Raw genomic sequence first — 27,680 nt, forward strand, 5'->3', positions numbered from 1 at the left:
GTCAATATCTGAGGCCAGATTTGAACTCAGGTCTTCCTGACTCCAGGCCTGGAATTCCATCCACAGAGCCACCTAGCTCTGTGTGTGTGTGTGTGTGTGTGTGTGTGTGTGTGTGTGTGTGTGTGTTTGGCTTATATATTTTAAAATACCAAACCATTAAAAGAATTTTTAAAAAATAAACATTTTTATTTATACTTTTTGAGTGCCAAATTTTATCTCTCCTTCCTTCCCTCCCCTCCCCCTCCCTGAAGCAGTAAGCAATTAAATATAAGTTATGCATGTGCAGTTATATAAAACATTACCATATTAATCATTTTATACAAGAAAAATTAAATGAAAGTGAAAAATAGCATACTTAGGTCTGTGTTCAGTCAATATCAATTCCTTCTTTGGAGGTGGATAGTATGCTTTGTAGAAATATTTGGACTTACTAGGGCTAATTTGGAGGGACTAATCTGACTGGAGGACTAATCTGGGGACTTTTGACTCACTGGCTATCCGACTGCCTTTAATTTAATATGGGCCATTTATAAAGTTCCACCCACTGCTCCCAAATTGATAAGCAAAAGATTAAGAAGCCTCTTCCATTTTAACAGCAGAGGGTTTATTTATGAGATACAATTTAAAATTAAGAATACAGGGAAATAAAATGTACAACCTGACTGCGTTCTGGCGCGTCTCTTTTCACCTGCTGTGCCTGGACATTTTTTAGCCTTCTTCATACCAACGGACCTTCTTCTAGCATTCCCCTCACTGAAAAGCCCCCCTGCTTCGTATCAGCCTCCGTCCCTTCTTGCTCTTTACTTTTTCTCCTTCCCCCATCTCTTAGTGCTCTAGCCTTTCTGTTTTCTTAATCTTCGCTTTCTCTAACCTGTATCCTGTGCTGAACACTTCTGTGCTCTCTGCCATTCCCCTTACTTTCTCCAACCTCCTGTACCGTCTCCTGTTCTGTCTGCTCAGTCAGTCCGCTGCCCCCCTTACTGTCTAACTCCCCTATATATATATATCTTCCTTCTAACCCCTCAAATCTTGGGCTCCCTGTGCCCCCACACCAAGCTAATCCGCCAGCCGCACTAGGACTTCGGCTGGGGGGGGATACTCTCGCATCCTGTGCGTACCACACCCAGTGCTCCAGGGGCCCGTGCCCCTTGCTGTGCGCCCAGGGACCTCTGCACGGGCTATGCCAGAGGCCAGCCTGGACGAGCCCAGGATCTCTTGAATAGATCCGCTCAGGGCGAATGGAGCTGGGGCTTTTTCTCCCAGCCGTCTGACCAGGCGTCTTATACAGCTCACGTGGCTTTTTTGGCTCAGCTGAAGCAGAGGGGGAGGGGCACCAGCCCTTCTCACACAGAGAAGAAAAACCTGAGGGCCTAAGGCTTTCTAATCTCTTTTTTTTTTTAAGTGAGGCATTTGGGGTTAAGTGACTTGCCCAGGGTCACACAGCTAGTATGTGTCTGAGGCCAGATTTGAACTCAGGTACTCCCTGACTCCAGGGCCGGTGCTCTATCCCACTGCACCATCTAGCTGCCCCTAGGCTTTCTAATCTCAACCCCAAGGTAGGGTCCCCAAATCAAAATAAATTTCCACAGCTTCATCATTAGTCCTTTAGGATTGTCTTGGATCACTATATTGTTGAGAATAGTTAGGTCATTCACAGTTCTTCATCCAACAATATTGCTGTCTCTGCACAATGTTCTCCTGGTTTTGCTCTCTTCACTATACATCACTTCATACAAGTCTTTCCAGGCCTTTCTGAAGAAATCTGCTTGTCATTTCTTATAACACAATAATATTCCATCACCATCATATACCACAGCTCGTTTAGCCATTCCCCAATGGATGGGCGTTTCTTTGATGTCCAGTTAAAACATTTGTTTCCTAAGATAATTAGTCTTGGAAATGCTGTCCTCTCGAAAAGGTAAAGAAAGAAACTGACTCCAAATTAAAGTGAAAACATGGGTGAGGGAGAGTAAAACCTTCATTGAAAATGCACGCATGTTGGGGCAGCTAGGTGGCACAGGGGATAAAGCACTGGCCCTGGATTCAGGAGGACCTGAGTTCAAATCCAGCCTCAGACATTGACACTTACTAGCTGTGTGACCCTGGGCAAGTCACTTAATCCTCATTGCCCCTCCAAAAGAAAAAAAAGAAAATGCACACATGTGATCTTGGTAAGATCTTAATTCTGGAAATAGAATAGAACTTCAGAAATGCAGATTAGACTTCCGATCTCTATCCTGATCCAGGTGTATAAAGAGAGTGGGCTTTGACCTGTAATAGAATTTTATAGTGTTAAGGGGCCTGGGCAGTCAGTCTTCTTGTCAAGTCACTGATGAGAATACTGGGCTGCAGATGGGGGAAGCATCTTGCTGGTATCCTAGGCGGAGCTAGCAGATCAAAACCGTGTTATCCCAGTGTTCTCTCAGGATAGGCCTGTCCTGTCCCCCATCCCCCATCATGCATCTCTGAAAGGTGATAGAGTTTTCTGAGTCATATGTGTTATGATCAAGCAGCACTTTCCTTTGTCCATACCTAGTCAAGTTTTTGCCCTTATCAGGAAGTTGTGACTGAAGAGTCATAAAAAAGACACAACTGTCGTTTTCTCCTGCCCTTAGTCACTAAAAAGTACCAGTTATGAGATCTGGCATTCTTTATTTATTTTTTGGCATGGTAGCACTATTGTACATTTTTACTAAATTTCTTCTCCATTATGGTCAGGGAAACATAGTAAGTAGCAGGTTGTTTCTTATTTCTTATTCATTTATTCATATTTATTTATTTTTTGTGGGGCAATGAGGGCTAAGCAACCTGCCCAGGGTCACACAGCTAGTAAGTGTCAAGTGTCTGAGGCTGGATTTGAGCTTAGGTCCTCCTGCATCCAGTGTTTTATGCACTGTGCCACCCACCTGCCCCTTATCTTTTTATTTTGAAAGTAAAAAATTTATTGATGTTGAGCTTTTAGGAAATCACCCAAAAGTTTCAGGAGGGATTAAATTTATTTTCATTTTATTATTTTTCCCCTAATTTTTGTTTATAGAATAAAGGAATTCTAGGTCCAGGACATGAGATATTGAGTCAAGACTTCCTTTATAGAACCGGAAAGTGTGAAGCAGAGAAAATGGGAAGAGCTCACTTAGAGTAAACACTTTGTAGGAGTTAACAATGGTGTCCTGATGACTATTGTAGCAATTAAATTTACTGACAGGCAATACATCTGCCTTCTGCTGCAGTCACTTGTTTTATACAACTTTGTCTTGACTTCAAGACTTTGACACACATTCTTTAATTCTTTCTCGTCAGATTATAGTTTATTGCTTTGGATATTAAACATATCTTTGACAAATTAAATTGTCTTTTTCTAAATCGAGCCTTGGTTACAGTCCATTGATTTTTCAGTAGGATCCAAGTGAGGTTTACCACCGTCTCCTGTGTGAATTTCTTTCACCCTGCATGATGCTCTGTGGCAGGCGTGGCTACATCTTCAGTTTTGGAATTTCTTTCATTCTTGGACAGTTCTGCTTCTCAGTAGGCTGGAGTCAGGAAGCTGGATTGAATTCGAGTCTAACCTCAGCTCATGGCTGTGTGACCCTGGGCCAGTCACTTCACTCTACTTACCTCAGAATGAATTCTTCAAAAGCCCAATAGTAATCGAATCACTTTATAGATAGATTGGCTAAGTTCTAGGTACATTTGTTCTTTGCCAGTTCTGGGAATGCAAAGCTCTGCTGAGTCATGAAACTTTCAAGAAGATATTGCTGCTAGGGGCAGCTAGGTAGCGCAGTGGATAGAGCACCAGCCCTGGAGTCAGGAGTACCTGAGTTCAAATCCGGCCTCAGCCACTTAACACTTACTAGCTGTGTGACCCTGGGCAAGTCACTTAACCCCAATTGCCTCACTAAAAAAAAAAAAAAAGAAGAAGATACTGCTGCTGATGGCTGTTTTCCAACAGTTTCCATATCTTTTTTTTTTTTTAATGAGGCAATTGGGGTTAAGTGACTTGCCCAGGGTCACACAGCTAGTAAGTGTTAAGTGGCTGAGGCCGGATTTGAACTCAGGTCCTCCTGACTCCAGGGCCGGTGCTCTATCCACTGTGCCACCTAGCTGCCCCCAGTTTCCATATCTTAAAAATGTCTCCTGCTGCCACGAAGGGAAAAAGAAATGCTCTTCCCTTCTACTCCCAGGACCCTCCCCTGTCCCTCTTCCTCTCTCCCCCTGCCCCCACCCCTCCTTAAAACAGTTGCATTGCCAGTAGACCCAGGCTCCTCATTTATGGAGAGGGCTTAGCCAAGTCTTGTGCCATGACTTCATTCCACTGGGGCCTGTCACCTGCCTAGATGTGGGCCCAGGAGAGGCTGCTGCTGCTGCCTTTTCCATCCAGCTCAGACCCAGAGTGTAATAGGGACAGTAACAGGAATTAGGGATGGAGGTATTACATTATGTTCCTTTCTCCTAGACCTGACAGGGCTTTTAAGTCTCTTTCAGCCATGTTCTTTTCAAACAGGTGTCCATTTTAAGACATCAGCACCATCTAAATAAACATTTGGTTAACTCTGAGGTGCCTTGGACCAAATGTCAGGACCTGCATGATCAGTGGCTTGCCCAGGAGCATTGTAATGAGATGCTGAGTCTAAAACAGTAGCATTCAGGGTGTAAGGAAAACTCAGGAAGAATGATTAGCTCTTTGTGATTTGTTGAGGTAAGGATTTTCATAATTGGTTTAAGTACTGCTTACATCTAATGCTTCTAAGTTCATTATACTTCTGAATCGTATTAAGGGTCTTAGAGCACTGGGCAGCACTGGGATGTCCAACCTCTGTTAAGCCACTAGAACAGTATGTAGAGAAGGGGCTGAGGCCTCCCTTTGTCTCTGCTGCTTCTCCACCATCCTCACATTCTTTAGAGTCATTCTCCTCCTGTCACATGCCTTTAGGCAGCATGATGTAGTATAGGAAGACTACCGGAAGACTACCAGACTTGGAGTCAGGGCATCCCTGAATCCAGAATCTTTCTCCCGCATGGTGGACAAGTGACTTAATCCCCCTCCCCCGAGCCATACAGGCATGTTTGTAAAGCACTTAGCTCACTGTATGGCACAGACAGAGGCCAGACAGTTGTGCTCTGGAGAGTCGAGACCGCAGAGGGGATGGGCAGTGCTGGACGAGCTGTGGGAGAAAACCTGGCTTCAGACCCCGGCTCTCTCCATCTTGTGTGTGGGGGTGGGTGGGGGTGGTTTGGGAATCTGAGGTTTGCTGAAATCTGGACATCCTGTGTCTGTGGCATTTCCCTGAGTTACTATTACTAGTCTTGTAATTCTTTCAGAGGACAGTCAGTTTGGCATGACCTGTCCTTGATGAAGCAGGGCTAACGCTAAGGGATGAGCACTTCGTTTTTCTAAGTGTGTGCAGACCAGTGCTTTGTCAGGAATTGAAGCCATGCTCAGTGACCCATGCTTTTAGGAATCTACCTTCTTTATTATTTGTACTCTGTGTAAATAGATATCTGAGGCCAGGAATTTTATTACTGCCCCACTTGCTGCAATTTTTTTCTCTGAATTACTACACCTCTGCACTGATTCCTTTTCCTGTATTGCATCAGTTTCTCTCTTTGTTGCCTAGCTTGACAGTCAAACATGTGGTCAGTTTCTCCTCCCCCATCCCACCTTTTTAGTTTTTAATTTGAAGTTCTCTCGATCGTATTTGTTAGTCTCCAGGGAAATGGATATTTGATAGACCCTTATCAGATGAACTCTATTCCTGGCCAAGAGTCAGTCATTCCTTAAGGTGGGATTCAAAACTCCAAAGCCCCTTCTCAAGTACTGTCTTTTTAATCAGATATTTATTTTTTAAATTAGACTTGTTCTTTATTTTGCATGAGTGATGAAATTCCTCTCAGCACCACTAAGGTCTTCATTTTTTCCCCCAAAGACTTCAAGGCCTTTAACAGTGTTTTCTAGGTTCCTTTTATGTTGGGATCATTTGCCTCCACATGACAAGTAGAAATGGAAGGGTCTTTTCAGGTTTGCAAAGTTTGGAGAAACTTTGTGCCCTGGCTTGGATGGGGGTCGGGGGGCATCCTAACTCCATAGTTGGCGGACCATGGTACCCGGCTGCCCCTTACAAGGCCTAGTCAGCCATCATGGATGGTGGAAGGTTCTGGGTTTTAGAAGGTTGGCCAGGAAAGCCCAATCTTGTCTGGGAGAGCTTTGAGTGGAGGCTTGGTGACGGGCTATACTGCTGGGATGGTAGGAACAGCCTTGCCAAACTCAGAGACTCTTCACAAGGTTGCCCTGGGGGTTGGGGGGTGCACTGCTGAGTCCTTATAGTTCATGAAAACCATCTCCCAAGTTGGAGACAGGCTGCAAATGCACTGGGAGAAGAGGACACTCATACTGGCAAGGTCACAGATAGTAAAACGTTGAAATCTTCGTGAGACCCTGTAACTGGGGCAAGGGATTTAAATGAAAAATCTCAAAGTCCCTGCCCTGACAGGCACTCCCAGTCTTAATTGTAATGAGAAATATTCACAAATAGGATTCTGTGGATGAGATGAAGCCAGGAGGCTGGCTTAAACAAGAAGCCATAAGAAATCTAATGTGAGAAAGACCACACATCTCTCTGTGGGGATCGGGAAAGTTTGGGGCAAGATTGGTACAAAGTTTGACAGTTGCTGTTTGTTCTTTCATTCACAGCGCCATCATAATCTCTGGCGGACCAAATTCTGTGTATGCAGAAGATGCCCCCTGGTTTGACCCGGCGATCTTCACCATTGGCAAGCCAGTCCTTGGAATTTGCTACGGCATGCAGGTAACCTCTGTGCAACTGCCGGCTTGTTTGGAGGGGCGACTTACGCTCTAGTCTGGAGTCCAGCCACGCTGCTCTTTATTTTTGGTGCTTGGGATAAAATAGAATTTGAGGTCATTAAAAATAGCACTTCACCTAAGGAAGCAACCACAGATGACGGTGGTATAAATAAAAGATCTCTACAACGCAGGAGAGCTTGTATCAAGCAGAACTTCAGGGCCAGTGGACCAGATTTTGTTCTTTGTTCTCCACTTTGGAAGAGGCAGATTACAAGGCAAACAAGCCCATGGGGGAATTGGCTTATACAACACAGTCCCTGACGCCAGCTCCTGGGTTAGTTAAGTATGGATGCAGCCCCGTCTCTCTCCCCTTCTACTACTGTAATCCGGGCCTCAGGGTCCCAGCTTCTTTGGAGACTTAGATGTTTGGTGTCAGTGAGTTTCCCACAGATCGGACACTGGCACTTTTAATTCTTTCACAGTTTAAGTTCTGATTGTTAGGCTGGTTCTTTCCTTCCATTTCCTACTATTGCTTTTCCTTTATCCCCTTCCTCTTTTACATCATACTTTGTCCTTGGGATTAGTTTTGTTTGATATCTTTTGCTATGAGTCTTTTTCTGCAGGTACTTTCTTCCCCTTACCCACTGCTCTACCTTCTCCTAAGTTCTTGGATTTTAAATAAGTTTCTAAACTCCTCTTTCTTTATTTATCTCTTTTGTCCCTTCTCTTTCCCTTCTTAATTGAGCTATTATTGCAAAATCTCTTCCTTCCTCTCTTCCAGCATCTTTTAAATAATTTTCTTTTACTGCACCTTTTCTAAGAAGTTTCTTTGTCCTCTTCATTCTTTTCCTTCTAGTCTTCTCTTATTTTTTTTTTTTTAGTGAGGCAATTGGTGTTAAGTGACTTGCCCAGGGTCACACAACTAGTAAGTGTTAAGTGTCTGAGGCCAGATTTGAACTCAGGTAGTCCTGACTCCAGGGCCGGTGCTCTATCCCCTGTGTCACCTAGCTGCCCCTTCTCTTATTTTTTGATGTGTTAGTAATACACTCATTTGTTCCATCTTTACTCTCTGTGTCCTTCCACATAGGGTCAAAGCTTCAGAGTGGTTGGTTGTTGTTCTTTGTTCTCAGAGAGGACCAAAATGACATCAGTATGTCAGGGTCAAGGTAGAGCATGTCTGACTGTAGCTGATCTGACCCATATGAGTTCCAAGGGTTCCACCAAAGCTGTAGTACCAATATTCTGCGTGAACATTTGGAGTGGACATGTCTCTAAATTTGTGCTCCATAAATTTCTTTTGAGCTACTGTGAATCTGCTCTGCTCATAGAGCTCAGAGTCATCTTTGATGTGGGCACACCATGCTAGGTGGTCCTGTGCCAGTGTCTCCCATGTCTTACAATCTATTCCAGAGTTCTTCAGAGAGACCTTGAGAGTGTCCTTGGAGCCCTTGCCTTGTGAGTTCTCTAGGCCAGTTGTGTGGCACAGTAGATAGAGGACTGGGCTTACAATGAGGAAGACCTGAGTTCCAATCCAGCCTCAGATACTGTGTGACCCTGGGCAAGTCATTTCTCCCTGTTTAACTCAGTTTCCTCATCTATAAAATGAGTTGGAGAAGGAAGTGGCAAACCACCAGCATCTCTGCCAAGAAAACCCCAGACGCGGTCATGAAGAATCAGACATGACTGAACAACAGTGACAGCTTCGGAGGACGCTGAGTTGGAGCTCTGGCTTCTAATTAATTTGCATATGGTTGCCTTTGGAGGTGCTGCTCCATCCCCCTTTTTTCCGACTGTGCCTCAGTGTAGAAATGTCAGTTTGTGAGGGAAGCAGGATTGGCCAGAGGTGCGCCTGGGGTGGTTGTGTTACCCAGGGTCAGCTGGTCAAGAGTCAGCCAGCATGGACCAAGCATGGTCTGGGTGCCAGGCTGATCTCAGGAGATACAGAGAGACAAAAGACACTCCTTGCCCCCAGGGAGCTCGGAAGGTAACAACCAGCATGCAGACCTGTACAGAGCACGCTCCCTGCAGGGTCACTGGGAGGTCTTTAAAGAGGGAAGGCACTGAAATGAAGAAGAGATGAGGAAGGATTCCTTAGAGGGGGGAGGTCAGTGGAGAGAGCCGAGCATCCTGGGTGTGAAATGATGACTAATCGTTATTGTTAATCACGTGGCTGCTGGGTTTTATGCATGTTAAGAAACAGCCACCTTTTGATTTGATTCCATCCTTTGTGAATGATGCCAACCCTGCTCCTCTTTTTTCTGCTGCTGCCCTTTGACTGTTCTGCTGGTTGCTAGCATCTACGAGAGATGATGATGGAGTAGAAATTTGTGGGGATGGGTGGGTGGGGAATCCCCACTAATGAGGCAGAAACTTAATGCGCCAAATGAGTAATGTAAAATTTTCTGTTTCACATCAGATTTAATCATATAGTAGTCATGTTGTGTTGATTGATTTCCCCCCCCCCTTCAATTGAGCTGTTTTAAATCCTTCTGAGGAAGGGGGTAATTTTGCAATTTCTGTAAATGGCCAAAACCAGTTTGTTTGATCAAAATATGACCTATGTGTGTTGATAGTGAAAATTTCAGAAAGGAAAGTTGTTAGAAATCAGGAAGTAGAGAGATTGATCTCTCTCAGCTGGCTCACAAGCTTCGAAAACCAAAGGGGGAAATAGAAATCAATGCTTCACCCACGTGCAAGGAATACAAATGTATTCCTTATTCCTCTTGTTGATACAGGTTCATGATAGCGGAGAGCACTAACCTGTGAAACATCTAAATCCAATTTTTGCCAGGCCAATTGCAGATTTTACTTGGATTAATTCTTAGGAAAGGAATACAGAAAGAAATAAGCAATGATGCAGTGACATGCAATCTCAATGATCCATATACTTCCTTTAAGGCAACACCTCCAATGAAAAAGTTTTCATATGCTATTCACTGTTCTTTGGCATACCATAGAAAATGGATCTTGATCTAATTTAGCATTGGAACCATACAAGCAAGAATTTAATAAATGTACCATCGTTGCTACATTGATCTTTTTCCTGGAATGTTGGGGGCTTTAGCCAAATATATTCCACTTTGTGTCAACTGATGGAATATTTGTTAGGGTCTCTTCTCTCGCCCCTGGGTCTTACAGAGAGGTATAAATTTCCCATCTTATTTAAACTAGCTTTTACAATTGAACATTTACAGAGTTCACTGATGGTCGCTTGTTCCTTTAATAAGTTTATGATCAAGCTCAGAGTCTTGCAGTAGAGGAGGGTGGCTTGACCCTATTTCACGGGGAATTTTTTGGGATCTCTATTCAGGACTTTATTAAAAAATAGGACAGGACATCGTATCTATTTTTGTCACAGTAGAGGCATCTGGAGAGGTCTCTTCATGCTTTCAGCCTTCTATATAATCGTTTGAGACCAATTTTTGTTTCAAAATAGTTTCATGGGGTGCTTCAGGAGAGCAAAAGCATGGACTATATTATCTGTTGCTTATTACTTGAAGTTTTGTGAAAGGGAGGAATTAAGATGGGCTGAAAACTTCTCTATTGGCCTAGTCTTAGACACTGTTCAGATGTCTCTAAGGTGTCTTCATATATTCAGGCTTGCACATTAATAATTTGTGGGAGCAGATCATTAATTAGACTCTCATTCATGGCTCCAGTTAGTAGCTGTGATCATCCCAAACAAATACTTTCTAAGCACCTGCTGTTCTAGATGAACAAGCTGCCTTTCATGTTGGGCCGGAGAGGCACCGGTGGGTGACAATCCAAACTGGAATCTGATGGGAGGATTGATGGAAATTTGAGTGTGTTGGTAAATGAATACACACTCGTTTTTGGTAAGAAGGGCTCAGTACCGTGGGATGGGCAGGGTAGGGAGACCGAATTGAGATGAGTGTGTGTAATATTGATGATAATAAGAGCTAGGATTTATGTCGCCCATTAAGGTTGACAGTGTTTTACAAATATTATCTTATTCACCCTGGGGAGGGGGGTGCTAGCGTTAGTTTATAGATGAGGAGGAGGTGTGGAGAGAGCGCCAGGCCTGGAGTGAGGAAGACTTGAATTCAAAGCTGTGTCACCCTGGCAAGTCAGTTAGCCTTTGTTGCCTTAATCCAGTGGAGAATGAAATGGAAACTCCATGGATAGTATGGTCAATGGGGTCACAAAGAGTTGGATACGACTGAATAACTGAACAACAATTATAGACGAGGAAACGGAGGCAGGCAGAAGTTAGGTGATTTGTCTAGGGTCACACAGCCAAAAAGATCTGAGGGAGGATTGGAACTCAGGGGTTCCCAAGGCCAGGCCCAGGGCCCTCTCCCCTGTGCTACCTGGCTGCCCTATAGAGCAGTGGGTCTGGAACAAGCAGCCCAAGGGGCTCCCATTTGCTGCTTTTCAGCTGATGTTTGGGACCCAGACCAAACAGAGCTGTCCTGGCACTGAGCCTCCTGGGCAGAGCCCTGAGGGCTTGGTCTTCTCTCGAAAGAAGTCCGCTCTTGAGTGTTTTCCTTTGGACAGCTCTGCGGCTGTAAAATGCCCTGCTCTTGAAATGATGCTCTAGGGACTGCTGTGGGGAGCCGGTAACCTGTGTTCTATGCTCATCTCTCCCGAGGATGTGCGTGTCAGCCCGTGACTGCTGGGTCTTGATCCTGTGGGCCGGGGCAGAGTCTCAGAGCTTGCTAGGTTATAATCCCATAGGAGGGAAGGGGAAGGCACCAGACCTGGGCCGGAACCCCGTCTGTGCCACCAGTCTTGGGTCTGACGGCTCAAGGAGACACCAAGGAAGCCAAGGTACAGGGGGACGTGGTCGTCACCGTTCCCACCATGGGTGGAGAAGCCAGCATGCCATTAGTCCCGGCACTTTGACACATTTGGGAACTGGTACTTTGCCCGGTGTCATCGTGGTGCCCATTTGTTTTGACAGATGATGAATAAAGTGTTTGGAGGTACTGTGCACAAAAAAAACGTGAGAGAAGATGGAGTCTTCAATATCAGCGTGGACAACACCTGCTCCTTATTCAGGTATTTCACAGGGTTTTGAAGGATGGGAATGGATGGAGGACCAACAGGTGTGTAGGGCTGAGGGTTAGGATAATGGCGCTAGAATCGATATCCAGAAGGATTTCGGGGCTTGTCATCAGCCAAGGTGGGGAGGGGGGCGGGCAGGAATGCTGGGTCGATTCAGGAGAAAGTCTGTACCTCATTTAGAAATACTGGGTTTTTAACCCTTTCTATGGGTGAAGTACATTCAGCAGAGGGCTGGTGGAGAGCTTTAGAGATCGGCCCGGGAGCTTTGGCCTGGGGCCTGCTTCGCCACCTTTTTGTTTTGCCTGCTCTGGCCTGGCTTCATGTCCAGGCTCTAACGTTCCCTCCCTGCCAGGCTTGTCCCGTGGGTGTGTCTGCAGTGAAGCTTCTCTTTGTCGGGCACCACCTGTTGTATTTGTTGTTTCATCATCAGGTGTCACAGCCTCCGGAGCCCTGCCCCTTTCACAGACCATGGCTGAGCTGTTCAGTAGCTTGTGCTGCATGGCTCCAGGAGTGTACTTCCCTCTGAAACCCCAGAGCCTCTTGCTTCTGTTCTTGGCTTTGCTTTAGCTGCATTTGTCCATCTCCATTTTGGTGGGCTATTTAGGAGAGGGGCTGCCTTGTATCCCTTCCCTTTTCCCCACCTGCATAAAGCCAGCATGCTGCTTGCCAGTCAGTGCCAGTCACTGCATGGAGGGCATCGCTGCTGAGCACCCTCTGTTGCATCTTCGGTTTCCTTTCATCTGTGAAGCTCTGCTCGTGCCCTGCAGCCTCCAGCACTTTGTGCCTGTTGAGTTGGCCTCCTAGTAGATTTGAGTCCTGGAATCATTGTCTTAGACCTTGTCCCGATGGCAAACTCGGGTACATCCAGGAAAGGGGAATGAAAGATTTTTCTTTAAAAATCTTCATTTTGAGGAAGAAGTGAAACCCTTCCTTCCAGGCTGAGCTTGGGAAGGCTGCATGTTATGACAGAGCAAATCTAGTGGTTTGGGAGGCAGGCTGGCCTGGGCCTGGTGTCCCAGGGGCCATCTGGCCACAGAGTCCTGCTCCCTGAGCCTCGGTCTCTTCATTTGTACAGTCAGGCTGATGCCGTTGCGGAGCTCACAGGTCACTGTCAGGAAAGGTTCTGTAAAATTCCAAGTTCTTTTGTAAACAGGTGACTTCACTCCAAGGAGGCTTCTTGGCAGCTGTCAGTTACTCTGTCAATCAATTTGAAGTCCAAAGGACGTGCTCTTCTCTCCCCCCCCCCCCCCCCCCCCCCCCCCCCCCCCCCCCCCCCGATTTTGCGAACGTCTCCTAAAGCTGGAGAGCTCAGATGCCCGACATGGGGAGCAGGCAGCCTTGGCTCCCGGGCCTGGCTCTGTCACCAAGAGCATTTAGGGTCATCACACTGTTCCTTTGGCTTCTGTGGCCTCCGTGAACTCTGAGATTGGTGGGCCGAAGTTCGATGGTTCATTCTGGTCTGAATATTCTCTGGTTGTATGTCGCTTGTACTTTTTATTAGAGGAACAATGCAAACTATGGCATCAGAAGGTTTTGGAAGTCAGGACTCTAACTAACCGGAGTCTTTCAAATGTGAGCTTGCTGCTTTTCTTTTGAGCCGGAAGGCCCTTTTATTATCATGCTGCTCAGTTTGGGGAATGGTGACAGTTAACAGCCACATTGTGGGTGTGTCATCGTTTTATCACCTATTCTCCACCATAAACTCAGCCTCAAGATGCTGTTCAGGGGCTCCCTTATCTTAAGGTTACTCTTTGAAGACAAGTTGAAAGCTTATGTGTGTTTCAATGTTGTGTGTGTGCAGTTTTTGCACGTGACTCTAATCGAGATTTTATTTTCAGGGGTCTTCAGAAGGAAGAGATCGTGCTACTCACACATGGAGACAGCGTGGACAAAGTCGCTGATGGATTCAAGGTTGTGGCCCAGTCTGGGAACATCGTGGCAGGTGTGACTTCTTAAAGCACTTGCCTTTGGCGCATCTTCATTTGCTCATCGAGTATTGATGTAGCTAAGACTTGGGAACACTGGATTTTGTTGCTCGTTTTCAGGAGTCAAACCAACCCTTTAAGAGAGAGAAACCCCTCTTGCTTTCGCTTCCTTGACCCTGGGGCACCTTCTGTCCTTTGTTGCCAGTGGAAAGAAAAGGGGTTGGGGAGTCAGAGACTTGGGGCTTGACCCCTTCCCCCCCCCTTTGCCCATCAGTATTCATGTGACCATAGACAAGTCGCTGAACCTTTCTGTGCCTCAGTTTCCTCATCTGGGCTTGCCCTCTTGTAGCCTCAGATGTAAGATGCTCCGACTTCAGCTCCATGCTGTAATGAGAGAATCAGAGAGGTGGGCAGCTCCACGGGAAGGAGCCGCTCTGACTGACGCTGCTCGTGATGCACAGAGGGGCCATTGTGGGGGGTGATCAGAGTGCTGTTGTGCACGCAGTGGCTTTCTAGGCTTCTCTGCATAGTTGCCCTTCCAGATCAAGTGGCTAGTGGTGGTTGTCTCCCACCTCTCATCTTTGCAAGGCAACTCTACCTGTTTTCAAATTTTGGAAGGAATTGCAAGGAAACAAACCAGTTTTTTTAAACATGAGCCATTATTTAATAGCTTGTAATGTTATTTCTATGAAGGTATAGCAAACGAATCTAAAAAACTGTACGGAGTGCAGTTCCACCCGGAGGTTGGCCTTACGGAAAATGGGAGAGTGATCCTGAAGAATTTCCTGTACGACATTGCCGGGTGTAGCGGGACCTTCACAGTTCAGAACCGAGAGCTCGAGTGCATTCGTGAGATCAAGGAGCGAGTGGGGACATCCAAGGTTCTGGTGAGCCATGGGAAGGAGATGGGACTGGAAGCCAGTCTGCCTGACTGACTTCTCTTTTTCATCAGATTAAACAATTATCCCTGCTTAATCTTGTTTGGTTCAGTGCTTTCAAAAGGTTTTCATCTTGTGCTTTCTATCAGTAAAAATTTTTGAGCACACACTGTCTAAATTTGTATGCTTACTTCTATCCAAATTAAATCTACCTATGACCATACTAATTGTTATACAAGTTACTCAAAAAATAGACATTTTAGGGGGCATCTAGGTGGTGCAGTGGATAGAGCACTGGCCCTGGAGTCAGGAGTACCTGGGTTCAAATCCGGCCTCAGACACTTAACACTAGCTGTGTGACCCTGGGCAAGTCACTTAACCCCAATTGCCTCACTAAAACAAAACAAAACAAAAAAAATAGACATTTTAGAAAGAAAGATGAGATAAAAATGCAGCGCTTTGTAAGTCTAGAGGCAGTCGGGAAGCAGTGGCGTTTACTGAAAAGATGAGGACATTTGTTCATTTGGGTGGCTGTGCAGGATAGGTGATGGGTTGGAGAGCTGGGAGCCTTGGGGCAGGGAGCCCAGACTGCAGGAGTCCGGGCGAGAGGTCTGTGTGAGGAGGGGGTGAGTGAGAGCAAGAGGTGGCGCGATGGTACAAACGGGGTTTGGTGATCCAGTGGGACACAGGCTGAGGCAAAGAGTGAGGAGAGTGCCAGATGGCAAACAGAGGTGGCTGAAGGATGGCGGTGCCCTCCATAGCAACAGGGAAATTTGGGAGCGATGGGTTTGGGGAGGAAGGGAGTGTAGCTACAACCCTTCCATACCTGCTCATCCGGTACCATCCAGAAATGGAAAGTGGGGGAGGCAGCTCATTCACTGACTTCTGCCTGAGGCACGTGGGAAGTCACCCGTGGGAGGGATGGGAGATTGCCTTTGCACGAGAGGTGACCCTTCTTCCCATCCTGAGGATGTTCTCCCTGTGGGTCGAGCCTGGGCTCCACCTTTAGAGAGCTCTGGTCGACAGGCACAAATCCTTGATTGCACGTCTTGGAGTTATTGATTATCTTGGAGCATTATCATCAGGCTGCTTGAAACTGCTCAGTGGTTATGGTTGGAAGACGAGGGAATCGGGCAGGCTGCTTGCCTCGATGAAGTGCCTGCCTGCAGCCTCTCCATCGTTTTCCCACTTCCGTGTCCTTCCTCCGTAGGTTTTACTTAGTGGTGGCGTCGACTCAACAGTCTGTACGGCTCTGCTGAATCGGGCTTTGGACCGAGATCAGGTCATCGCTGTGCATATAGATAATGGCTTTATGAGGAAGAGGGAGAGCCAGTCTGTGGAAGAGGCCCTCAGGAAACTGGGAATTCAGGTCAAAGGTACGGCTACAAACTGTTCTTCAACAAAGGAATGTCCTTTCATGCCACACCTGTTGAGCATATTCTTGGGCTTCCTTTAAGCCTCTCTTGTTTTAGTGCCTTCTTGGTTCAGTATTTCCTGTTTATCTTGTAGGTAGCTTGTTTGTACCTGGTTGTTTGCATGTTGTCTCCCCCATTAGACTGGGGGCTCCTTGAGGACAGCGACTGTCTTTTGCCTCTTTTGGTGTCTCCTGCACTTAGCACAGTGCCCCGCCCAAGGAAGGTCTTAACATTCATTTCTTGTTTCTTAATATAGCATCTTAAATAAAACTCATCATTACATAGGAGATTGCCATATTATTGATGATCTTTGAGCTCCTCTTAACATCAGCCCTAGGGATCATCTTCAGAAACATCGGTTGTACAAGAATTACTATTGACGCCAACAAATTTGTATTTACCCAGTTCTCATTGAACAGCATCCCCTTTCCTGCCTTCTTACTTAGGTTCATCATTTGTCAAGTTGTCATTTCTCTTAGGTTGTTTTCCCTTCTTTCGTACCTTTCTGCTGCCATATTTGGGCTGGAGAACCCAGGAATCAGATTCCTCTGAATCACAAAGGTGGTGAAGGAAGACAAGCCGTGCTTTCTGCCTTTGTTAGCAGTAGATCCCATCGGTAGGCATTTTTAGGGGCGTGGCAGGGAGACACTTAACTTTCATCTTTAGTTAATTATACTCCATAGTTAATGACAAACCAGGGTGATCAGACTGGATCTGGGTTTAAGTGCTTATTAAGCTCTGGTTGTGACGCCAGGTACAGGAGATAAAAATACCAGAAATGCAAGTTGCACCTGCCCTCAAGGGGCTTGGCATTCTCTCATGGGTGACAGAGCACCTTCCTCTCAGGACTTTGTGAGGGAATGAATGGGAGGAATGAGTGAATAAATTCAGTGTAAAGCAGACAGTCCCTGCCCCCTGGAGCTCCCACTTCAAAGGGGGCAATAACACACAGGGAAGCTTTTGTGGCAAGTCTGAGGGTTACTAATGATAGGATGGGGCCAACTGTAACCTTGGCTCACCCCCCCCCCCCCTCCCCCCCATCCTTCCCCCTTCTCTGTGCCTGTGCTGTGCTGCTGAGCAGTGCCGAAGCAATCAGGCCGGTGACTGGCTCCATCACAGAATTCAGTTCTGTCCTCCTGGAGTGGTTCTCCATTCCTCCTCCTCCCGACCCTCTCAGCTGAGGACCTCAGTGGGTACAAGCTCCTCCACACCACACAGCCCCTTGCCATCAGACTGAGTTCTCTCCGGTCACTGATGAAGACATGACCCTTCTCATCAAGGCCAACCCCTCTCTGTGTCCTTGGGGTCCCTTCCCATGGTCTGGCAGATGTCCCCATGAGCTTGTACCTTCTGCAGTCTTCAGTCTTTCCCTGTCTGCTGCCTGCAGACATGCCCAAGTGTCCCTGATTTTTGAAAATAATACCACCCCCCACCCCCCCCCCACCCCCTTCTTTACCATCTCCTTCAGCTCCCTCCCTGTTTCCCTCTCCTCTCGCTGGTCTCTGCTGCATTCTGATGGCATGGCTCAATCACGAGTGTTCTTTCCAGCATGACCACTGACCTCCCAATCGCTCCCTTTGCTGCTCCTTTCTCACCTCATCCTTCTCGACTTTATAGACTTGCTGTGACCTCAGGCAAGCCATTGAAGCCCTTCGGACCCCATTTCCCTATTTTTCCAACAACCAGAAGTGATCTGCCTTCCCTAGCTCACAGGCTGATTTGGAGAACCTCAGGGGGGTGGATTGCAGTTCACTCACTCATACGTCTTTATTCTTAGTGACTTTTTAAATTCATCTCTTCCCAGGATGCAAGGTTGCTTTCTTCACTGGGTTCTGAAGGGTGTGGTGGTGCTTTTGTGAGAACGTGGCCTTGTCAGATGGGGTTTAAGGCCTGAAACCTGATCACGCTGAGGAGATTTTTGTTTATGCTTGTGTCTAAATGCTCTTTTATCTGAAGAGTGCCTTTCAGAAACTGTTTCGTGTTTAGCAGCATCAGTTCTTAACAGCAGACCATGATCTCTTTAACCGATAATTGTCTGTCTGCTTATATGTATGCTTTGTATACACGTGTGTACGTGTATGTCTACACACATATCATTCTTCCATATGGAAGCTTATTTTAAGCGTTGATCCTCCTTCTTGGGAGTGGAATTATGACACAAAATAATGTTACTTTTAGAAATTTTTATGAGATTTGATATTTTTTATCAAAAAGATAAGTATGAGTGTTTCTTGCTTTCCTGAGAAAAGACCAGTATATGTTATAATGGGTAAGTAAGTGATAATATATCTTGAGGGGAGCAAACACCACTAGCAAAGATATGTTTCAGGGGCAGCTAGGTGGGGCAGTGGATAAAGCACCGGCCCTGGATTCAGGAGGACCTGAGTTCAAATCCAGTCTCAGACACTTGACACTTACTAGCTGTGTGACCCTAGGCAAGCACTTAACCCTCATTGTGCCACCAAAAAAAAGAGAGAGAGAGAGAGATGTTTCAATTGTAGAATGAAAGGTTGTAGGCTTAGGCCTTCGACCTCATCAAGAGCCTGTGTTCTCTCTTATTATCAGCTCTTTGGCTTCAGAAAAGCTGGTCTGGCTGTTTTAAAAGAGGAGTTATCTGTGGATTCCAAGCTTTGATAATATTTAGAGAATATACTTAAGGCAAGTGACCCTGTAGAGACACTGCCTCTCATCTCTGACCACAAGCACACCTGGTACCTTGCCCCACACCGTGGGGTTGTCTTGGGAAAACCCTTGCTTCTATTTATACCAGTTGGACCCCTCCTTGGTGGCCTAGCTTAAGTTCCCCAGATGTGAGACCTTCTCCACCCGGCAGAGCCGCCAGTGCGTCTGGCAACACTGTGTCTCGTTTTCCCATCTTAGCGGCCCTTGCCTTTTTCTGCTCCCCCTAGATTAGGAGCCTTGGAGAGAGCAGGGCTGGTTCCCAAAACTTGTTTTTGGACTCCCCTCCACTCCCGGCACAGAGTTTTGTACATAGAGGCACAGTCAAGGAATCTTTCTTGACAGAATAATGAAATGTCATAGTGATGATAATAGCTGACATTTATATAGAGTGCTTACTATGTGCCAGGCACTGGGCTAAGCACTTTCTGGTTATTTTCTCATTTGATCCTCACAACACTCCTGGGAGGTAGGTGCTATTGTTAGCCTCATTTTACACAGGAGGAAACTGAGGCAGAAAATATTAAGTGATTTGTCCAGGACTTTACAGCTAGTAAGTGTCTAGGGCTAGGTTTGAACTCAAATCGTGCTTAACTTCAGGCCTAACACTCACTTGAGGATCAAGGGTCAGTTCATGAAAATCGGTTTTTCAGGTGTAAGTGGTTAGCCTGGAGGAAGGGTTCTGTGGATTGATTAGTGATGTTCTCTGAGCACCCCGACCCTGGGTAGTTCTGGTGGCTGCACGCGTACATCTAAACAGAGAGCCGAGGTGGAATCTTGCTTTTCTGGGCCTGGCCTAAGGGAGATGCCCGGCATCCTTACAGAAAGTCCCAGCGTCCTTCGTTCTTGAGAGCAAATGTGACTTGATTCATGAATTGTCTTAACATACTAGTAGTTCTGGGAAATGTGAAAGACTCTGGGGGTTTTAGAGGAAGCTTGTTTGGGCTTTGATCACTCTTTAAAAAGAGCCTATGTTTGTCACACAGTGGTAAATGCTGCGCATTCTTTCTACAATGGCACAACAACTTTACCGATATCTGAGGAAGACAGAACACCCCGAAAAAGAATCAGCAAGACGTTAAACATGACCACAAATCCTGAGGAAAAAAGAAAAATCATTGGAGACACCTTTGTTAAGGTACGAATTGTCCAATTATGTCTAGCTTTTGTTAAGGTTCCGATTATGTCTCAAGTGACCGTTGTCCATGGATTGTAGTGCTGGAGAACCGACATCTGTAGTGCTTTTCTTTTCTTTTCTTTCTTTCTTTCTTTTTCTTTTTTTTTTTGGTGAGGCAGTTGGGGTTAAGTGACTTGCCCAGGGTCACACAGCTAGTAAGTGTCAAGTGTCTGAGGCTGGATTTGAACTCAGGTCCTCCTGACTCCAGGGCCGGTGCTTTATCCACTGTACCACCTAGCCGCCCCTCCATGATTTTTTAATGTTAACACTTTTCTTCCTGGCAGATGGGGTTGGGAATTTGTGAGGTGAGTGGTCGAATCCCCTCTGTCTGAAGGGGAAGACTTGTAGCTGGGCTCCCAAGACCAAGGCCTGCCGGCCATGCTTGAAAACCATGGTCTTCTTGCCCGACTGGTGGGTTCCGATGGCTTCAGTGAATGGGTGTATTTTCCTCTTTGGATGGGAATATAAGGAAGCACCTGTGGGGTTTGGAGAGCTGCTTCTGAGAACAGGGAGAGAAATGAATATTGTACGAGTGCTCAATGTGATGCAGTGAGAGGCTGAGCCAAGCCTGGCATCGGTGGGTGGGACAGCTACAAGGCAATAAGAGAGGAAAGAGGCAGGCTCTTGGGGTGTGGCCACTGCTCCAAGGCCCCCCACCTCCCGCTATGATAAGGGATAGAAAAGCTCACTAGTTTGTGTAAGGAGGATCAGCCTTCTCAGATGAGAGCTACCGCCTTTGCCCAGGCTGCAGGCAATCAAATCAATCAGCAAACATTGATTAAGTGCCTACTATGGGCTAGGCACTGTGCTAAGCATTTTTCAGTTTTAATTCTGAATTAGGAGGTAGTTCTTCCTTCTGTGCTGACTAGAGAACTCCTACCTGTGCCTGCAGGACTGAGGGAACAAGCCCATCTCCTGTTCACATACCCTGCTTTCCTGCCTGACCTGCATGTGCTAGTGGAGGGAGGAAGAAGAGGGATGATGGGGAGGCTAGATGGAGGAGGAAGGATGATAGAGAAGGAGAGATTGAGGAGGGGGGATGATGGAGTAGGAGGCCTCTTGCTTTTTTTTTTATAATAAACATTTTTATTTAAAGTTTTGAGTTCCAAATTTTATCCCATCCTTTCTCCCTCCCCTTCCCCTTTCCTCAGGTGTTATGCAATCAGATATAGGTTAAACACTTGCAATTATATAAAACATTATCATATTAATCATTTTATATAAGAAAATGAGTAAAAGAAAAAATGAAAGAAAATCAAAAATAACATGCTTTAGTCTGTTCAGTCAACATCACTTCTTTGGAGGTGGATAGTATATTTCATCATTGGTCCTTTGGGATTGTCTTGGTCTTTGTATTGCTGTGAATAGTTAAGTCATTCACAGTTCTTCATTAAGCAGTATTGCTCTAACTGTGCACAATGTTCTCCTAGATCTGATCACTTCACAAGACATCAGTTCACACAAGTCTTTCCAGGCCTTTCTGAAATCATCCTGTTTGTCATTTCTTATAGCACAATGACATCCCATCACCATCATATATCACACCTTGTTTAGCCATTCCCCAATGGATAGGCATTCCCTTGATTTCTAATTCTTAGTCACCACAAAAAGAGCTGCTAGAAATATTTTTGTACAAATAAGTCTTTTTCTCTTTTGGGGGATGTCTTTGTGATATAAACCTAGCAGTGGTATTGCTGGGTCAGAGGGTATGCAGAGTTTTCTAGCCCTTTGGGCATAGTTCCAAATTGCTCTCCAGAATGGTTGGATCCATTCACAACTCCACCAACAGTGGATTAGCGTCCCAGCTTTCCCACATCCCCTCCAGCATCCAAGTTTCCTTTTTTGTTGTATTTGCAACTCTGATAGGTGTGAGATGATAGATACCTCAGAGTTGTTTTAATTTCCATTTCTCTGATCAATAGTGATTTAGAGCATTTTTTCATGTGACTATAGATATTATTTGTCAGCATTCTTAATTGTGTGGGGTTCCATTTCTTGGTGTGATAGTGGGAAGAAGAATTGTTTACAATCACACAGGACAGATGGGCATAGCCGTGTGCTGCTCTTCCATGGGGAGCCAGATCAACTGGGCTACTCGGCCACAAAAAGATCCTCTCCCTGCTTGAACCTTGTGTCCGTTCTCTTGGTTACAGATCGCCAACGAAGTCATTGGAGAGATGAACCTGAAACCAGAGGAGGTGTTCCTTGCCCAGGGAACGCTAAGGCCTGATCTGATTGAAAGCGCCTCCCTCGTGGCGAGTGGCAAAGCTGAAGTCATCAAAACGCATCACAATGATACGGAGCTCATCAGAAAGCTGAGAGAGGAGGTGAGCAGGCGAGAGCAGGCACCCTTGGGAAAAGCTCAGGGGCGTGCCCTGCATGTGAGGGTGTCAGCAGTGCCATCTTTCTCTGGGAGATGCCGGGCTGTCATACACCGGGTACCACAGGGTAGGAGAGAGAGCCCTGGAGTGAGAGGCAGGAGGCCGAGGCTCCGGTCTCAGCTCTGCTTCTTGCTGTAGTAACTGTGACTTTTAAATCATTTTGACATCCATGAGCCTCATTTTTCCAGGCGGTCGAACCTTTCAGGGTGGGAGGCAGCTCTAGTCTGTAGGTGGCTTGGTAGTTGCTGATTTGCATGGGTAGGGTAATTAATTTCATGAATCATATTTAAACCCCTCCTCTTCCAAAAAAGGAGAGAGAATCTTTTTGCATGAATCTCCTAATAGCATCCTGCTTAGGTCACTCCAGGGGCTCTTATTCCCTTGGAATAAAGTCCAGAGTCCTTCCCTTGGTATTCAAAGCCCTCCATGACCTGGTACCTCCGGACCTTGCCCAGCTGATCTTCTGCTCCCCACCAGACACCTCTAGCTCAGGGGCTCCAGGGCTGCCGCTTCCTTCCTGTTGCCTTTGCAAATGCTGTCCCTGCATCCAGAAAACCCTCTTCCTTCCACACCTTCCCTGACAAAAGTGGGGGGTGATGTTCTTACGTCCTCCTATTTTATCCACTTCCCGTGTAAGAAAATAATGTGGTTTGGGGGCTCCCCAGAGGCCTCACTGATCCTGGCATGACCTTTCTTAAGGTCACCCCAGAGTCAGGAAGTTACCTCATTCAAAACCACACCTACCTGAAAGCTTTGTTCCCACCAGAGGATCTGAACTCTGACCTCAGCACGTTCTGCTCATGGACCGCCCTCAAATCCAGTGAACCAATGGATTTGGGTGATGCTGGCCAATTAGCTTGGAGCGGCGTGTAGGGACCACCTCTCTTTGGGATCCGCAGGTAGCTTCCGCTCTCAGAGGGGCAGGAACTTCTGCTTTTTGGCCTAAGACTCGTAGGTGAAGGCACCTTTTTCTCTTCTCTCTCCCTTAGATCCTAGCTAGGCTTGCCTGTCTTTCAGAGACATGTGCGCTCTCTTTACTAATATTTAATACTTTAAAAAATGCTTAATGCCCAAACTGGTACAGTGGCCTCTAATTTCTAAGTAACAAATATGTGATAAACCCCAGCTAATTTTACCTACACTTGGGACAGAAATAGGGCCACCCCATTAAATTTTACCCCCCACACCTGCCATCTCTGTGTCACCCTGCACATGTCATTGATCCCCTCGATTTTCTCTTGTAAAATGGGGATAATAATGTCACCCCGCTCACTGACTTATGAGGACCCAGTGAGGGCTTGTACGGGAGGTGTTTTGTAATGTGTAAAGGGATTGGGAGTGTAAGCCTGGATGACTTGTCCTTGCCCCTCCTGTTGGACTCTGCCCTGAGGTTATTAGGCAGCATGTCATTGGGGTGGCTTCTATTCCCTCTGCTCATTTAAACTTCAAGATCACCTTCCTATCTCCCCCAGCGCCTTGAAGAGCTCAGGGCTTGGGGAAGAAGCTCTGGCAGTCGCTGGTCTTTGGTGGGTGGATGCTTGTTGTGTCCATACTGGGCAGGTACTTCAGACCATTCTTCTTCCTTTAAAATCAACCCCAAACCCCAAACGTGTGCCCTGGAAGCAGAGATGGGTGGGGAATGGCGCCCTCGGATCTGCTTCGGGCACATTGAATCAGTCTCCTTAGTTCCCAGGCACGCCAGGCTCCTCGCATGACCCGGAGCCTCCACAGATCTGGGTTATGCTGCTGAACAGCTGTGTTTTCTTTTTAGGGAAAAGTCATAGAGCCTCTGAAAGACTTCCATAAAGACGAAGTGAGAATTTTAGGCAGAGAGCTCGGTCTCCCCGAAGAGCTGGTCTCTAGACATCCATTCCCAGGTAAAGAATGTTTTCGGGCCTGGCCTCTTCCGTCATGGGAAGATGTTTGTGTTCCATAACAAGGGGTCCTGGGAGTGGGTCCTTTTTCCATTGGCCCAAGGCTTCAGTGCAAGCCAGGGGCAGAGCTGGAGGGTCAGGGCCCCCCGTGCCTGGGGCCTAGAGTCTGGCCGGGCCTGGGTCGCATGCAGCCCAAGGATCCTGGCAGAGCTGGCGCCGCAGTAAAATCATTGTGTGTTTTCTTTTTGTGCGCCCCGATCCACTGCCTTTCAGTGTTCACATGCCAGATTTAGTGTATTTCCCTTCTGCTTGTTTGTGTCCAGGCTGTGAAGAATAACCAACTTCTTAGGCAGGTGACCTGATAGAAATGCCCTTTTAATGTCGATACTTGAGTTTTATCGCTGATGTCTACGCCGTTACAAAAAGATTGCATTCCATCCAGATGCTTCCTTTAATACACCAGTAGTGGTGTAGACTGGATTTGAAGTCGGAACACCTGCTTTGGAATTCCCGAAGCATTACTGGTTGTGTGTGAAGTCAGCCGGCCTCAGTTTCCTTATTTGTAAAATGGAATGACAATGCTTGTGCTCCAGGTACAGCGCAAACAGCCCTGAGTCTTGGATATAAGAGAGCGCCGAGGTTTGAATCCCGGCCCTGCCACCAGCCATCACATTTTGGGGAAGGGGGAAGTGTTGCTGAGTCATGTCAGCAGGGGTAGCTCAGCCTCTGCTGGACCTCTGGGAATGAAGGTGCCTCTAATGTGGTGCAGGGAAGATAGCAGGACCCCTTTGTGACCTGAGTGGGGCTTCCAGACGTCCCTGGAACTGAGGGAGAGGAGACCCTGGCACTCCTTCCAGCCCCACGTGGCCCACTGAGTCTCGCACCTGCTCAGCCGCTGTGACCCAGTGCACGTCACTTCCCTGCCTGGACTTCAGGCTGCTTATCTCTAGGGGGAGGCAGCGGAGGGCTCTGAGGCCCCTTCGGGTCCAGTTCTGTTCCATTCCACCATCCCACAGCAACATGGCCAGTGTTTCCTTTCTTTTTTTTTTGTTTTTTTTTTGGGTTTTTTTGTTTTTTTGTTTTTTTTTTGCGGGGCAATGAGGGTTAAGTGACTTGCCCAGGGTCACACAGCTAGTAAATGTCAAGTGTCTGAGGCCAGATTTGAACTCAGGTACTCCTGACTCCAGGGCCGGTGCTCTATCCACTGCGCCACCTAGCTGCCCCAGCGTTTCCTTTCAACACGAAATCAAGAAAAGCTTTTGGGTGAACCTTCACAAGCTCGATCAATGTACCAGGGCGTTGTTACTGTCGTCGTTGTCGCTGAAGTTCACGCCTTCCTCTTCCATCTGTATTTCTCACCACACTGAGAAATTCCATCTAGTTGAACCCCTCCATTTTACAGTGAGGGAGCTGAGGCTGCGGGTGAGATGTTCAGTGACAAGTCGGGGGGGTGCAGGTCATCAGGGGCCGGCTCTCTGGGCACCACCGATCTGCAGACTCACTGCAGAAAAGCAGCCAGAAGAATCACCTGTGGTTCTGTAGCAGACCCTTCACTTGGCGGCAGTGGTCGAAGGCCCGGCTGTGTCGTGAACAGGCTGAGGCACGTTTTCAGGGGCCACTTCAGGTGCAGAGTCCAGGAGTTCTGGCTTTCACAATTTCCAAGAAGCTTCATCCTTTAGAGCATCTGTACATTCTTTCCCTTCTCTCCTGTGGACGAGTAGGCCTTTGGAATGGTCTTTAAAGTCCAGGGATTTGTGACTTGGCCTCTCCTATACCGTCTGGTTTTGAGGGAGCTGAAGTTGCCGCTGGGATGTAAGCTGGAGCTTGGATACTGAGGTTGGGTGATGATCCAATAATCTGAGACTGAAATGGTTCCTTTTGCCCTGCTCTTTAGGTCCAGGCCTGGCAATAAGAGTGATATGTGCTGAAGAGCCTTATGTATGTAAAGACTTTCCTGAAACCAACAACATTTTGAAAATAGTAGCTGATTTTTCTGCAAGTGTTAAAAAGGTAATAACATTTGTGCCCAATTTATATGTGTTAGGGGTTTTAAGGAAGAAACTGTGAGATTTAAAATTGGATATTAGATCATAAATCTCCCCTACTTAACCTTTCCCTTAATTTATCTCCCAGACTAGTAAATGGAAGAAGCTTTTGGTTTTCTAGATAGACCTTTTATTGTTATGGTAGTCACAAGGTGATGTTGATTAGAAGGATAGGAAAGTAGAAACACAATACAAATCGTCTTAAGTCTAAGCTTAGTCTATATTCCTTATAAAAACTGACCAAAACCTTTGGAGAGAGAGAGAGAGAGAGAGAGAGGGAGAGAGAGAGAGAGAGAGAGAGAGAGAGAGACCGTCTGTGCAGCACAGTCAGGAGACCAGCAGAGCAGGAAAAAGCTCCCACTTCCGTTCTCTCCTTGTCTTTTAAGCTCACACCCCGGAAGTCGAGTGCGTAGCAGGCAGTCTGACATGCGCAGCAGGCACACTGGCGTGCGTAGCTCATGCCATTGGTCTCCTCCCCGAAAGGGTGGTCCTTCAAAAAACTGGCGTCTTTCAGTTATCCTAACTGACTGTTAAAAAACTTTCATTTTTTTTTTTACCACATTTCCCCCCTTTGCTTCCTCAAGAAACGGAATGTTTCCTTGATGGAACAGTAAAAAGAATATAATAACTATCGCTAACTAATAACATGTGAATAACGATATAGAAAAGGAAGAGAGGAAAGTTTTGTCCAGGGGGCGATTTTTTTTTTTGTCCTCATGAACCGACGCTTTGACATTAGTCTTGCAAAAGGAGAGCCTCTGCAGAGAGTACATGTTACAGATAGTATATATTATAACAGAAAGGAGATAGTAAAAGGTAATAAAGCAAAACAGTTCATATAAAGTCTCTGAGTTCTCTTGTCTTCTTGAAGTGGTAAGATGTCATCAGGAGGAAACTGGATTCTGGTCTGCAAAACTGGATTCTGGATTCTGGACTCTGGTCTGGAAAGCTGGATTATCTTCTTTAACTGTTTGAATTGCTGTATTTTTTACTAAAGCTTAGCATAGCATTATCAATGATCAAATTAATAAATTCCATTACAAAACTAATGACATAAATAACAGAATTCTTGGTTTGATCTTTTTTAAATTAGGCGTAACTACGTAAAGATTTGAAGGCCATTAATTTAGAATTTGTAATAACTTTAAGTGTTCCAAGACATCTTTTTAACTCTTATTGGGGGAACAAAAGTTTGTTTTGGAAAATAGCATTGGACGTGGATAGGAAACTGTTCAGGGAGTTGGAGAGTCAAATATGTGCGGGTTTCCCCTGGAGGGTTAAGTGTCAGGAGGAGGCCAGAGGCCGCCTTCACCGCCCAGAGGCATGAGTCTGGTTGGTGTGGCCTCCTGGCGTCAGGTTCTGCCTCCCCACACCTTCAAGTCATTGCATCTCTCTCCAGGCATGGTTCATTTTCTTTTGTAAAATGAAGGACTACACTATCATCTCTTAGCCTTTTTCCACTCTGAAATGTTAGGATAA

General features: G+C 46.3%; 1 protein-coding gene across 1 annotated transcript in view; it reads left to right on the forward strand.

Annotated features, from left to right (window-relative positions):
- Positions 1-27,680, forward strand: part of GMPS (guanine monophosphate synthase) — a 75,683-nt gene that overhangs the window by 33,700 nt on the left and 14,303 nt on the right. The window contains exons 3-11 of the mRNA XM_043994369.1: positions 6,689-6,803; positions 11,724-11,821; positions 13,666-13,769; positions 14,446-14,639; positions 15,841-16,006; positions 19,711-19,862; positions 22,055-22,228; positions 24,054-24,159; positions 26,051-26,166. Coding sequence (XP_043850304.1) covers positions 6,689-6,803; positions 11,724-11,821; positions 13,666-13,769; positions 14,446-14,639; positions 15,841-16,006; positions 19,711-19,862; positions 22,055-22,228; positions 24,054-24,159; positions 26,051-26,166 — 1,225 coding nt within the window. The remainder of the gene's footprint in view (positions 1-6,688; positions 6,804-11,723; positions 11,822-13,665; positions 13,770-14,445; positions 14,640-15,840; positions 16,007-19,710; positions 19,863-22,054; positions 22,229-24,053; positions 24,160-26,050; positions 26,167-27,680) is intronic.

Source organism: Dromiciops gliroides, chromosome 3, assembly GCF_019393635.1.
Source record: "Dromiciops gliroides isolate mDroGli1 chromosome 3, mDroGli1.pri, whole genome shotgun sequence".
In the NCBI taxonomy this organism is placed as follows: Eukaryota; Metazoa; Chordata; class Mammalia; order Microbiotheria; family Microbiotheriidae; genus Dromiciops; species Dromiciops gliroides.